This window comes from Phalangium opilio, unplaced genomic scaffold (genome assembly GCF_054372755.1).
Source record: "Phalangium opilio isolate 3A_F unplaced genomic scaffold, DU_Popi_V2 ptg000070l_1, whole genome shotgun sequence".
Classification (NCBI taxonomy): domain Eukaryota; kingdom Metazoa; phylum Arthropoda; class Arachnida; order Opiliones; family Phalangiidae; genus Phalangium; species Phalangium opilio.
In genome coordinates this window covers 12525266-12538436 of record NW_028324182.1, presented here as the reverse complement: position 1 = coordinate 12538436, position 13171 = coordinate 12525266, and the positions used below count along the sequence as shown (strand labels likewise).

At 37.7% G+C, this 13171-nt stretch overlaps 1 protein-coding gene across 4 annotated transcripts; it reads left to right on the top strand.

Annotated features, from left to right (window-relative positions):
- Positions 1-222: 222 nt before the first annotated feature.
- Positions 223-13033, top strand: LOC149661717 (protein DOP1A). 4 transcript variants are annotated; one of them, XM_089843668.1, is made up of 27 exons: positions 223-749; positions 833-953; positions 1020-1251; positions 1325-1514; positions 1585-1965; positions 2028-3002; positions 3076-3707; positions 3775-3958; positions 4014-4315; positions 4378-4852; positions 4910-5500; positions 5567-5818; positions 5885-6134; positions 6206-6446; positions 6517-7093; positions 7152-7436; positions 7500-7732; positions 7806-8142; positions 8679-8788; positions 9064-9278; positions 9339-9491; positions 9589-9725; positions 9845-9900; positions 10244-10255; positions 10528-10695; positions 10755-10935; positions 12516-13033. In XM_089843668.1, exons 1-27 carry the CDS (start codon positions 600-602, stop codon positions 12783-12785), a joined length of 7710 nt encoding a protein of 2569 aa, XP_089699794.1. In that variant the 5' UTR covers positions 223-599; the 3' UTR covers positions 12786-13033. The 4 variants fall into 4 exon arrangements, with proteins under 4 accessions (XP_089699794.1, XP_089699793.1, XP_089699796.1 ...); XM_089843667.1 differs by having other exon boundaries at positions 4375-4852; XM_089843670.1 differs by lacking the exon at positions 10244-10255.
- The last annotated feature ends 138 nt before the right edge of the window (positions 13034-13171 follow it).

Sequence of the window (13171 nt, the reverse complement as noted above, 5' to 3'; positions counted from 1 at the left end):
TTACAACGGATTTACAACCATTCTAAGAGCGCGCGATTAAGCATACGATACTTTCATTCAACGACAGCTTACGAAAACAGCGGAACCGAATCCTCAAGCGCAATAACACTTAACGTTAAACCCCGTAGGAATAAAAATAGTTTTAGCGTTTGTAAACTGTTAAAGGGCCGAAACCTTTGTCTCCCTCTAACGGCAAAGAGAGTATAGGGGAGGAGTGGAAAGAGGGGCAAAACTTGTCTCGCTTTTCTACCGCGCATCTTCAATGCGCAGTACCGAGGCATTTCCGTTTGAGACATTAAATGGTATCGTAGGTGGCGCTATTGAGCCGGAAACTCCCTCGTACCGCTAGCCTTGCCGCTAGTATAATTTAAGCGAGACATAACTATTTACGCTTGTGGAGCGGGGGAGCTTCCACTCCTCCCTTATATTCTCTGTGCTAACGGTGACCAATCGCAGTCAGTGCCAGTCACTAGTCACATGACCTTATCTGATCCATTTACCTTGTGCGGGTGGGTTCAATGTTGCAGACCGAAATGGAAGGTATACTGGTATAGATAAAAATTAATTCTAGTCATAGTTCATTCGGAAATAAGTTAAAAATGACCACAAGCGTTGCTCTTGAAGAGTACGAACTATTAGGTGATCCAAAATATCGTAATTTTGTTACTGCTGTTGACAAGGCCCTCAAAACATTCGAGTACTCGAGTGAATGGGCTGATTTGATATCAGCTCTTGGAAAGTTAAATAAAGTAAGTGACATTCCGCGGAAAATATTAATTAAGTAAGATAAGCGTTTCTCTGTTAATAATTAATTTGTAATAAAAATTATAAGGTTCTGCTAAGTCACATCAAGTTCTCAGTTATACCGCGAAGAATTACCATAAGCAAACGGTTAGCTCAGTGTCTTCACCCGGCTCTCCCAAGTGGAGTTCATCTTAAAGCCCTAGAAACTTGTGCGTTATTTTACATTTTCATTAATCAAATTAACAGTTTCAATAACGGCGCGCTGTAAAATTTAGATGACATTATATTCAAATGTATTGGCACCTCGAGGTTGAGCCAGGAGCTGTTTATTTATAGTGCTGGCTTATTTCCCCTATTGGGAAATGCCGCTATGAATGTTAGGCCAGTTCTACTAACCATTTATGAATCGCATTTCGTTCCTCTCGGAGAAAGATTAAGGCCAGGATTGCTAGGTTTTCTAATAGGAGTTTTACCAGGCTTAGAAGAAGGCTCTGACCACTATGAAAGGTCAGAATTGTAAAAACTATTTTTACCAGTGACTGGTTTATAAGAACTTGGAAGTTCATATTTGATTTGACAGAACTGATTCCTTACTTCTGTCTGTGTGTGATGGAGTTGAACAAAGCTTTTTCTTTGGTTGTTTATGGCGCTGTGTACTAACTAATCCAGGGGTTAGATTACCAGCTATAACCTTTGTACTGCTTCACTTGGATAAAAAGAAAAGCATGGAAGATCAACTTCATCTCATTGGAACTGACATAGACGCTATGGTATGCAAACTTATTAAAGATAAAAATTATTCTTTGATTAACTAACTTTGCGTAATGTTTTTGTTCTCAGGTTCGAGGAATGTGCGCTGCACTTCAAGATGCCAGTGTTCTTGTTCAGAGATGTGCCTTAGATCTTCTTTTACTAGGGTTTCCACTTCATAACTCTCAATTGGTGCAATCGGATAGAATTCAAATTTTAGAAGCCGCCGTCTCGGTTGTTCTTAGAAGAGATATGTCACTAAATAGGAGGTTGTTTGCCTGGTTACTTGGGACTGATTCTTCTTCTTGTCCCACGACGAGTGACAAGAATTACGAGTTACAAAATGGCAGAAACAATGTAGATGACGAAACATTTGAATCTTTGGAATCAAATGGCCTTTCACAAAACTCCGCTTATTTCAATACGTATTCTAAAGATTTGCTTTTGGTCGCTCTTAGAAACCTTTTCCTGGTATAATTTGATAATTGTTACACTATCTACGTGATCTTTATAGCATTCTTTGAAATACTTAGGATGCACAATCATCTTTAATGCTTTTGGCTTCTTCGGGGCATATATCTGGTTTTCCAGTGTTATGGCCTTACCGTATTCTTATAAGTTTATTGGACAGATCAGAAATTGGGAGCCATATCCTTGAAGATATTCTTATTGAAGTTTTCAGAGCCTTGTATAAAGAAGTTGCGATCAAAAGTGACCAAAACCGTATAAGTTACGGAACAAAAAGAATAAAAAACAGTGCAAATGTAAATGTCAAGTTTCCTACTTGTCACTTTGAGACAAAGACGACTGATTTTCAAAAGGAATTGGTTAAAACGGCAAACTTACTCTTTGGAACGTTGGAACCTTCTTTCTTATGGGATTATGTTGGAAGGTTGTTTCAAAAAGTTTGCATTGAGTGTGAAATTGAAGATACTCAACTTCATTTAACTGGTCTCTCTCGTTCGTCAAACCAACCTTCTGATATTGTCAACCCTGTTGGTTTACCATCCATCGTAGAACTATGCAAACTCGTTGCTTTTCTTTTGGATGTAATAAACGTTGAAACTTATCAGGACACTCCTACAATTCATCTCCCTGAACTTTTAGCAACATTAGGAGGTTTATTAACGAAATATTGCAAAGTTCTGATGTTGAAAGAATTTGCAGTGACATTCCAATTATGTTCCAAGTTACTATCTAAAGCGCAGCCCGTCATGTATACTGGTTCCAACGCTTTTAGTTCTTCGCATTCCAGGTGTAAAAGTACTTCGTCTTTGGATTCCAATACCACAGCTACTTCCTATAGTCTTAGTTTAAGGGTTGATACCCCAAAAAGTCCTCTTTCCGACCAAATTCCGCGAGAAATTGAAGAGAAATTGGTTGAAGGGAAAGATGAACATCTTTGTTGGATATCGTTAGATTTAAGCCCTGATCCTCAAGAACAAGATAGTGAAGAATCCTTACTATCAAATAATTTTGTTCTATCCAAAGCTGTGCGCGTTTTTCAAGTAAATTTCCTTTCCCAATTAGATAATTTTAACCCGCAAGTTATTGTAATTAATTTGTAACTGTATTTTGTAGGATTTTATCGCTGTTTTTATTCAATCAAAGCTTCTATCCAACTCTGATGAAGCTACTGATGCATTCCTAAATTACATTGTCATAGCTGACAAATCAGTTGAACGTGAAAAAGAGCTGCAACATTTACTTTGTAATTGTCTTGGGAAAACGACTACTGAAGACAGTGTTGTTGTAGACTCTTCTCTTCCCAAAGAGAAAAAAATCAATCCCAGTGCTACTTCCTACTCTGTAAAAGTGTCGGAAGTTGATGACAATGTTGTTGTTGCCTTTGAAGGTGCTTGTCAGTTACTTATCGAGTTAGCCGCCTTTCCCGTTTATTTAACGAGTCGAAGAAGCACTAAAATTCAGCAGAGAAAGAGAGATTTTTCGGAAAATGATCCTTTACCACATTGGCTGAAAATGTTATTGACAATAGGATGTCTGTGTGATAATTCCAGACTTCATTTGTGCGCAATTACGGCTCTATTAGAGTTGGTAGCTCTAACTCACGCTGCTCTTTCTATCACCACTGATTATAATAGTCAGTCATTTAAGAGCTTTCCATCTGGATTTGATGAAACTGGAGATTCAGTAACTTGCGTTGTCAATGTTCCCATGATTAATGAAACGCATCTGCAGTATCTGACTCATCGGTAAACTATTGCTCGAGCTTCTTCTTTGTTTAGTTTCTCAAATTTCAAATCAAAACGTATTAACCAGGACCAAGTTTTTTGCACTTTGCGCTTCCAAACTCTGGTCCCGAGTTGGTCAAGCTCCTTCCGATCAGCAACTCAAATCTGTTGACTTACTTCAGCAAGTTCACAACTTGGCACCCGACCATCCTTGTCATGGCAGTGTTTGTGACGTTGTCATATGCGAAGGATTGTCTAGTTCGGATCAAAATGTAATAAATCATAATCGAAAGGTTTTGAATCTTTTTAATTATTTTCTGTCTTAAGATTCAAATGGAATCATTGAAAAAATTCTGCGTCTTGTGGCACCTTACAAGAGATATTCGCTTAAAGTCCAATGGTGGCACTGCTTTGAGCCGATTATTTGATAGACCATTATTTTTGGTGTTAGACCAACTAGGTGTAGAGTCAGGGCCTTTAAAAACGATCGCGGAAAGTTGGTTAAATCATTGTCTTCAGAGAGGAGACTTGGCTCGAGTTTTGGAACCACTTTTGATGGTTCTTTTACATCCGGACACGTCTAGAGTTTCAGTGCAACACGTCAGTGTTTATTGTCCCATGAATTCCAGGTAGTTTTCATCATCAGTTGTCCATTTTTTCTTTTTGCAATTGATGGAAACTTTTGCAGCAGTGAAGAACGTAACAAAAATGATGACCAAACGTCTGAAAATGATGAAGCTCAAATATACGCTATCAGCAGTGTTGGGGGAAACGTCATTTACCACGTTAGTGGCGCGAGTAGTAGCCCAAACTCTAGAAACTCTAGTCCAGAGAAGAAAGTAGTGGCATTAACATCCGTAGTTGGAGCGGAGAATGATTTTCTTTCTTCAAAATTCATTACATCTCACGCTCTTATCTCTGGATATGAAATTCCTTGCAGTCACGAAAGGAACCTAAATCACCCCATATCACTCTTCGTTAATCCTTTTGGTTCTATGACCTCATTAAGTAGCGGTGATACTCACGATCACGCTTCTCAGAAAATAGTTCCTGATTTGACCAATGTTAGACGAATTAATCTTAAAACCTTCAAGAAGGGTTACTTTGATCCAATGGATTCTGAGGAGTCTGATGAACCTGAAAAGAAGAGCCAAACAAATTCTGAAGTAATTTGTTACATTCGCGCCTGGTTTTTCAATACACGTAACACGTTTACTTTGTAGGCTGAGCCTAAAAGTGTGGAAGAGTTTGCTAAAAGTATTTTGGATGATATAATCACGTCAGTTATTGAAAGTGACCCCAAAATTGATGAAAATGAAGATAAAGGTGTGCCAAAGATTCAAATTGGCGGCGAAAAAGACATGACAGAGACTTACCAAGACAAACTATCAAACTCTTCACCAATTATTCATCCCCTTCATGGATATTTACTACTATATACCCAAGTTTATGATTCCCAGAAAGTTCTCTACACACTCTCGTCTCTTAAATCCATAATTATAGCCAATCCCCGATTGGCTCTCTGGTGTATGGCCACCACGAGTGTTAGCCAACATTCGGTAACTGGTTCCAAGGGTCAAGATCTTCAAGTCCTTTTAGCCAGACATCGTAAATCCGTCTTTGGCAATAATTTTCACGGTCCTTTGACTAGTGAAGCGGTTACGACTTACCGTAGCAGCATGTTTGTTGAAGTTATTGTTACAACATGTCTCTATTACGTTCGTGGTGTATACCCTAATTTACCCAAGCTGCAGAGATGGTTAACTGAAGATGAAGTATTGGGAAATCGGAAAGTTCGTCTAATGGCCCTAGAAGTGCGTTGCTAATACTTGGGCTTAGAAGACTCGTCCAAGCTTTTCAATGATTATTTTGTTGAATAGGTTTTAACCATCGTCTTTACCGAGTTAGTTGGTATAGTTAAGGACGGAGGTCGCAGTGTCGCGTCTTATATGAATGATCTCTTGAATCGATGTAAAGTTCAGAAGATTTTACTCCATTGTTTGAGCGCCCAAACAGTCAATACCTCTTCACCCGACTCTAGTCAAGAACCAGTTTCATTTTCAAAAGTCATTATTGATTTTAATGAGGAAATTTCTGATGGAGAAATTAATAGCTTTCAAGATACTTTACAAGTATATTGGTGGTTCTTGGTTGGGTTAAGAGAATGGACTTGTATTAAAAACGAGTCTTTTTGTTAGGTTGGGTTGTTACATTTAATATCCAAAGTCATCATCTTGGAAGATACAATTGGTTGGTTAACGGCTACTCCAGCCGTGGCCCCTGGAGATGGTAAAGAAAGCAGAGCGTCTAGTGTTAACAGTACCACCAATTCTAACATTCCGACTAAGTCACCCTCTGAAAGTCGTAGTGGTATTGAGAAAACTAAATCTATTAGAAATCCTTCCATTTCCAGTTTAGCACCACCTTTTGTAGTTAAATATCAGATAGGTTAGTTAAAAAAGGAAGAAAAAAAAACCTAAATGGTTTTGTGGTTTGAAACTTTGGCGGGTTCTTTACAGGAGTGCCTATACCAGCTCAACCCATGTTTTTAAGTTCGATACTACTAGCCTTACGTCAAACGAATCGTTGTTTTTTACATTCTCACTGGCTATCATTAGTAATGGCCACCCTTCCTTTCACTGGAGGAAGTGGTAGTAAGGCTCTTTCTAATTTAGTCGTATCCGTGGTCAGTCAGCTTTGTTTGAGCCTCGATTCATTGGCGACTAAACAATCTTTGCTGCATAAATCGGAATTAAATAGGTGTGACTTTGACTTTGACTTTTATTTTCTCTCGGGGTTATTGTTAGCTAAGGAACAATTTGTATTTCAGGGAAAACCTTTCGAATGAAGAGGCAACTACGTGGCCACCAGATTATTTAATTAACATGGTTGAAAGTTTAACTACTATTTGTCATTTTTGTCTTTTGGATTCACCAGCCGCCGCTTCAGCCGCCGTGGCTAATGCCGCGAGTGGTACTTCAAACACGGGGGCAGCGGCATCAGCTGGTATCGCGAGTCACAGTATTAGTACTAGAACCGTTATAAGTCAGCTAACTAGTACATCTTCTTACGCATCCGGTATCAACGCGTCTCAAATAATTTCCAACTTGCTACACGTCTTTTCTCCGTCTGATATACTGAATAAAGAGTTTGTTTTGGGTCCTGATGGCGCGTCCGGTGCGGGAGCGGCCTTGGAGGCATTGCTGGCTGTTAGGCGCACTCTGCTTAGTAATTTGCCAAGAATTATGGCGACGTTAACGGACTTGTGGAGGTTAATTGGAGAAACTGACGAGTTTAATAGCGCGGTTACTTCAGAGGCTGAAAAATATAAGAAATATAATTCGTTAGAGGAAGAAAATAGAAAGAAGAAACACCAGCAGCTTCTCTGGACTCTTGGATCTCCGAAGGTATATTTTTTAAATAGGTGTTTCGTGTATTCGATTGAAAGTATCTGTCCATCCTTAGGTTGTGAAGCAACACATTTTAAGTTTTCTGAGTCCCTTATCCGTCCATTACGGTTCTCACTTCATGGCAGCAGTTTCAGTTGTTTGGCACGATTATCGTTCGCACAAGAGCAAGACGCCCAACTTGGCTTTGTCTAGTGTTCGAAAGATTTTTCCCGCATGGACGGTTCAACAGTTACAACTTGTCGAGTTGGTGAAAGCTATTAAAGTTTTCCCGTTTGAAAGTATAGTACAAACAGTTAGACAAGTTCTAAAGCAACCACCAACGACAGCTGCTGATGAAAATGTGAATTTCAATGTTATAAGAAACTTTAAAGGTTTTAACTCACTCGCGTAAATGTTTTTTCAGCAAAAAAGAGTGCCCTTGGAAGTAAGCCTTCTTCAGTTTTTCTTGGCCTACATGCAAACGTCTAGCGGTTGTACGTTGGTTGAGTCATGGCCGTCACTATTAGTTTTATGGAGAGAGGGGTTACAACTTAGCTCTACTCCAGCATCGGGTTCAAATTCGTCAAATAATAACCCAGGCTCTAACCAAGCTACAATGTCGTCCCCTTTACCAATCATTCAACTTCACCTTTTAGCGTAAATGAACATATCTTTTACGAATTTAAATTTGTTCCTTAAGTCATTTAACATTATACATCAAAACTCTTAGACTTTTGCACGAATTTGTTCAAAAAGCTCCTATGTTGGAGGACAAAAGAGACCAAAGAGACCTCCAAGAAGTTGCTCAAAAATTGGTAGACGTTTGTTCCGAGATTGCGGGTTCATCTTTAGAGCAAACCAATTGGCTTAGGAGAAATTTAGCCGTGAAACCCGGACCACAGCCTGATCTCTGTGATGATGACGAAAGTGACTCACAATCTCCCGAAAAGAAACCTAACTCTGACAATAAAGCTAACAAATCGGACTTAAGTGGTTCAACTGGGAATCTTTGGCAAGCTTCTTCAAATGCTCAGTATAGCGTTCAAGCTTTGCAGTGCCTTGCAGAGGTTTGTTTAACTAATATGATGGTAAAACATCATTTTAATTGGCCTTATTCCTGATCAACGCCACCGAGGCGTAGCGGTGACTTTTGGAACTATAATAATATGGTAGCCAATTACAGGTGGCGGTGGAGTCGATGGACTCTGATGGAGATCTGTTATTTTCTATGTTTTGATTATTACCGCTTCAACTTCAAAAAACATGTTTTAACTAACTATTATTAACCTAATAATCTCCAAATAGACCAAAATCGAATGAAAACTTACTCCGAAAGTCTTATTTCATAATATTAGACAGAATAAGAAAGGTGAAATCAACTTTTAATACTTTCGAAACCATATCGCTTGTTAAGCCTTGGCTATTCACATGATTCAGAAAGATCAACAAAACATAGAAAATAACAGATATCCATCAGAGTCCATCGACTCCACCGCCACCTGTAATTGGCTACCGTATTATTATAGTTCCAAAAGTCGCCGCTACGCCTCGGTGGCGTTGATCAGGAATAAGGCCAATTAACCTAATTTCACTTTCTATAAAGTTTTTAGCTCCGATTATGGATGTAGTTTATGTCAGTGAAGAAAAAGAGAAAGTGGTTTCTCTTCTTAATAACATAATGTATTACGTTACTCCATATCTTCGTAATCACAGGTTAGATTTGGTTTTTCTTTTTTCATTGTTTCGTGTAAATTACTTGTCGCGTTTTACTTTCCTATGATGAACACATCCTTGCGCTCATAGTACATGAGCTGGACTTAGAAACCTATTTCGTGTGGAAGTGGGTTTTTAATTATCTAGTTTTACCGTGTGAAGACAAAAAAGCCAGGGTTTTAAAAGCCCCTGAGGAAAATTAAAATTGATCATTTTAGATTGAGTAATGATCTTTCTTTATGTAATTAAATTCGTTTTAAATTAATTATTTTCAGCGTTCATAATACCCCGAGTTTTCGCGCGTGTTCGCAACTGTTAGCTAGCATATCTGGTTATCAATACACTCGGAAATCGTGGAAGAAAGACTCATTTGATTTGTTACTTGACTCGTCATTCTTTCAAATGGAAAGTGGCGAATGTCTAGGGTTTTGGAGACACATTATTGACCATTTAATGACCCATGATAAAATGACTTTCAGAGACTTCTTAGGTACACATGATTTTAATCTTCATTACTATGATTTTGGTAATTCAAATTATTAATCTTTAGGTCGAGTATGCATTCCCCAAACTGGTTCTCTTAGTATTTTTAGCAGCAGGGAACAAGAGTACGAACAGCGTTCTCAGTTACTGAAACGTCTAGCCTTTGTTATTTTTTGTAGCGAGTTGGATCAGTATCAAAAATATATGCCTGACATTCAAGGTAAAAATGACAATTACTGTCGAAGACGAAACTAAAACTAAATATTTCAACTAAGGCATACTTAATTCGTAATAAATTGCATTTCATTTCATTTCAGAGAGATTAGCAGAGTGTTTAAGACTTCCGCAAGTTCCATCTGTACAAGCTAGTGTATTTCTGTGCTTTAGAGTTTTACTTCTACGAATGTCACCCGATCACATGACATCTTTATGGCCAAATATAATAACTGAAATGGTATCCGCATTTTTTATGACGTCTTGCTCCTGTGTAACATTCTGTTGCCGTGTTTGCAATGCCAATTTATTTATTTAATAAGACTATAAAAATAAAAAATAATAAAAATATTTACCAAGGTTCAAGTTTTTCTTCAAATGGAGCAAGAGCTCTCAACGGAAACGGAACAATTTAGGTAAGTACTTATCATTTTAATTTCTCGCCCGTTTTTTGAGCTTTTGAGCTTTTGTTAGGGCAATATCAAATGAGCTTTTATTAATACTTTTTAGTATCGCTTGAAAGCTTTAATAATGATAACAGAATGCAATTTAAGTTTATATAATCATAATTTTGAGTTAATTTAACCATTAACTGACTAATATATATATATATATATGTATATAGAAGTTAGTATTGTAGTATTTTGTTCGTTTTTACTAATTGGTTCTTGTCCTAAAAATACGTTTTCATCTTTGTCCCCCGGCATCCGATGGTGGTGGTGGTCGATTAACCAAAAACGGTTTATTAAAACTGTTCAGAAAATTATCAAGGTAATGATAAATTAAGAATCACGTACGCTTTTGCCTCTCTTTCTTTCATTACTTTTGTTGTTTTTATTTTTCTCTCAGATTTTTTGTTCTGATCTCGCACCAGAATCTTCTCGCTTTGATTTCATATAAATACTTTTGTATTTTATTATTATTATTATTATTATTATTATTATTATTATTTTATCATTTATCGATCTCCTTATTCACTTTCCGAAAATGGTCTAAACCTCCGAAGACGAAGACGTAATTTTTAAATTTATTTTTCGTTATAGCTCTCATATTCAGCGTCTTTCTCTCTTGGATTCATCGTGGGTTGTTCATAGTGGAAATGGATTACACGCTCATAATAATCCAAGTTGGCTGCAATTGTATCTATCCGTTTGCAAGTTATTAGATATGGTTATTTGTCTTCCCGCTAATATGTTACCACAATTTCAAATGTAAGGTTTTTTTTAAAATAATTTTATTTTAGTATCTCTTTATCTAATTTTATTTATAGGTACCGGTGGGCCTTTGTAGCCGATAGTCCTCCCGTATCTTCTTCAGAATTTAAATCAAAAGAGGATCGTAATACGGACTTTCCTCCGCAAAATCATCATCATCACAATTTGAAACCCGTAGAACAAGATTTTGTACCACACATTGCGAGACTTTCAGTGTTGTTAAATCAAAGAGTAAATGTAAGTTTCATTATTTTTGTTAATTTCTAATCGGGTTTAGGTAATCAAAAATATTGTTCTTGGCTATCAGGGGAAGGGCGGGTACCCGAATTTTATTTTTATACAAAAGTTTGCAATATAAGACTTAAGGTTCTAGAGGTGAAAACACGTGATTCACCTGATCGCACCTATCCAGGTGTAGGGTAATAATTCACTCTTCATAAGAAAATGAGGTTCTATAGGGAAAAACCGTGGTTCACTTTGCAAATCCAGGTGTAGGGTAATAATTTACACTTCATAAGAAAATCTACGATTGTGAGGAATTACCCCCCCCCCCCCGGTCGTTACTACGTTGCCCGACGGATATGTAAACGGATATGTAACGTTACAAGTCTCTCTACGGATTAACCCCCCCCCCCGGTCGTTACTACGGTTGCCCGGACGGATATGTAGGATATGTAACGTTACAAGTTACAAGTCTCTCTACGGATTAACCCCCCCCCCCCCGGTCGTTACTACGGTTGCCCGGACGGATATGTAGGATATGTAACGTTACAAGTTACAAGTCTCTCTACGGATTACCCCCCCCCCCCCCGGTCGTTACTACGTTGCTCAGCGCGATTTTAAGTAGCGAATGTAGGAGATGTATGTTAAAAAAGTGACTCTTCGTTTTGAGAATAGAAATAGAACTGAAATTTGTTGGAACAAGTCAACCCTGTCATAAAACCATTCGAGAGTTTCTTAACATCTCTCCGCCAAGTTATCAAGCCATAAATTTAGGTAGATTCTTGGAAACTAAAATTAGTGCCTAATGGCATCCTAGTCTGGGGCGGGAGGTCAGGGTCAGAGGACCACCCCAGCTAAGATGACAATAGGACACCCTAAAGGCATATAGGGTTGGAGAGTATGTAGATCCGAAGTTACATTACGAATCCTTTATAGAGTAATACTAATACGGTAGAGAGGGGGAGTGAACAGAACTGTGTATCCCAACTTAGGGGCGACTTTGTAATAGAGAATACTATTTACCCCCAAAGGGGGATGTCACCATATATGGGAAATAAATTACTCTATACTGATATATCTCGGTCTGTCTGTCATAAAGCGCTAGGCTCTTCAATGTATGGTCTTTTCCTTTGGCTTTCTCTAACTTTTGGTTCGGCTTTACCCTTCTTATCTCTTAACTCTGAGTCTTATTTCAACACGGAATTCTGGAAATGGGATGATATAGGTGTGCAGAGATGTGTCCCGTTAAAGGGTGATTCTAGTCTTGTCTCAGAAAGAAACTACTATAGAACGAACCCCTTATGGCCCCTGGGAACTAAATTTCACAGTATTTCGTCATTCTTAAAAATTCCGGGAGTCTTTCTAAGCTGGGAAGTGGGTGGTCCCCCTTTCACCTCTGATTCCCATCAACCTGTCTGGGTTTCTGGGCTTGACATGGGTAATGGGGGGAGTATTTTATTACCCCAGTAGTTTGGGCCCCAAACTTTGGGGTTGAACCATTACTGGAAAGGGTAATCTTTGGGGGGGGGGGGTGTCCGTAATTATTTTTCATATGGGAATATTTCAAGTTTTTTTTTTTTTTTGCTTCATTTTAGGCGAACAATGGAATAGACAAATCACTTCCATCCATAGTGAATTCTAGCGCGTCTCCTTTTTTAAGGATGAATTCTATCAAATCTCTATTACAATTGCAGCCATTTTTTAACTCTTTGGCATTTACATCTTCATTGGCTTCGTATACTACTGAGAATGATATATTTAGAGGAAATAACGTAATGAAGGATAATTGTAGCGTTAAAGATATGATTAAGCTATTGGAGAGTGTAATGGAAACCGATTTCATTGAGCCTCAGTTAGCCAGTTGAATAATTTCCAAGTATAATTACGTTGTACCCTAATTATGGTAATTAATAAATTCATTTAGGTAATCGTTATCTTTTAATTAAATGACTGGAATTTTTGTGATAAACCAAATATTTTATGTTATAAGTTTTGAGCATTGTCAAAGTTCTTTAACCATGAAAATATAATGAAAAATAATTGTATTAATATAATTTGTACAGTGTATATATAAATTATGACGATTAAAAGTCGAAAATTGTTTAAAAATAAATTCTCAATTGAATCTTTTTAATCTTTAAGTTTTGAATTTTTGCGCAATATTGGAACCAAACTGAACCGACCTGAACTGAAGCGAACTATCCATTCCACCATGATAATTGTATTAATATAATTTGTACAGTGTATATAT

Coding starts and splice junctions, on each gene's coding strand:
- LOC149661717 (XM_089843667.1), top strand. CDS start 600: ATGACCACAAGCGTTGCTCTTGAAGAGTACGAACTATTAGGTGATCCA. Junction 5,819..5,884: donor GCTTTCAAGATACTTTACAA/GTATATTGGTGG, acceptor TCTTTTTGTTAG/GTTGGGTTGTTACATTTAAT. Junction 9,279..9,338: donor GACTTTCAGAGACTTCTTAG/GTACACATGATT, acceptor ATTAATCTTTAG/GTCGAGTATGCATTCCCCAA.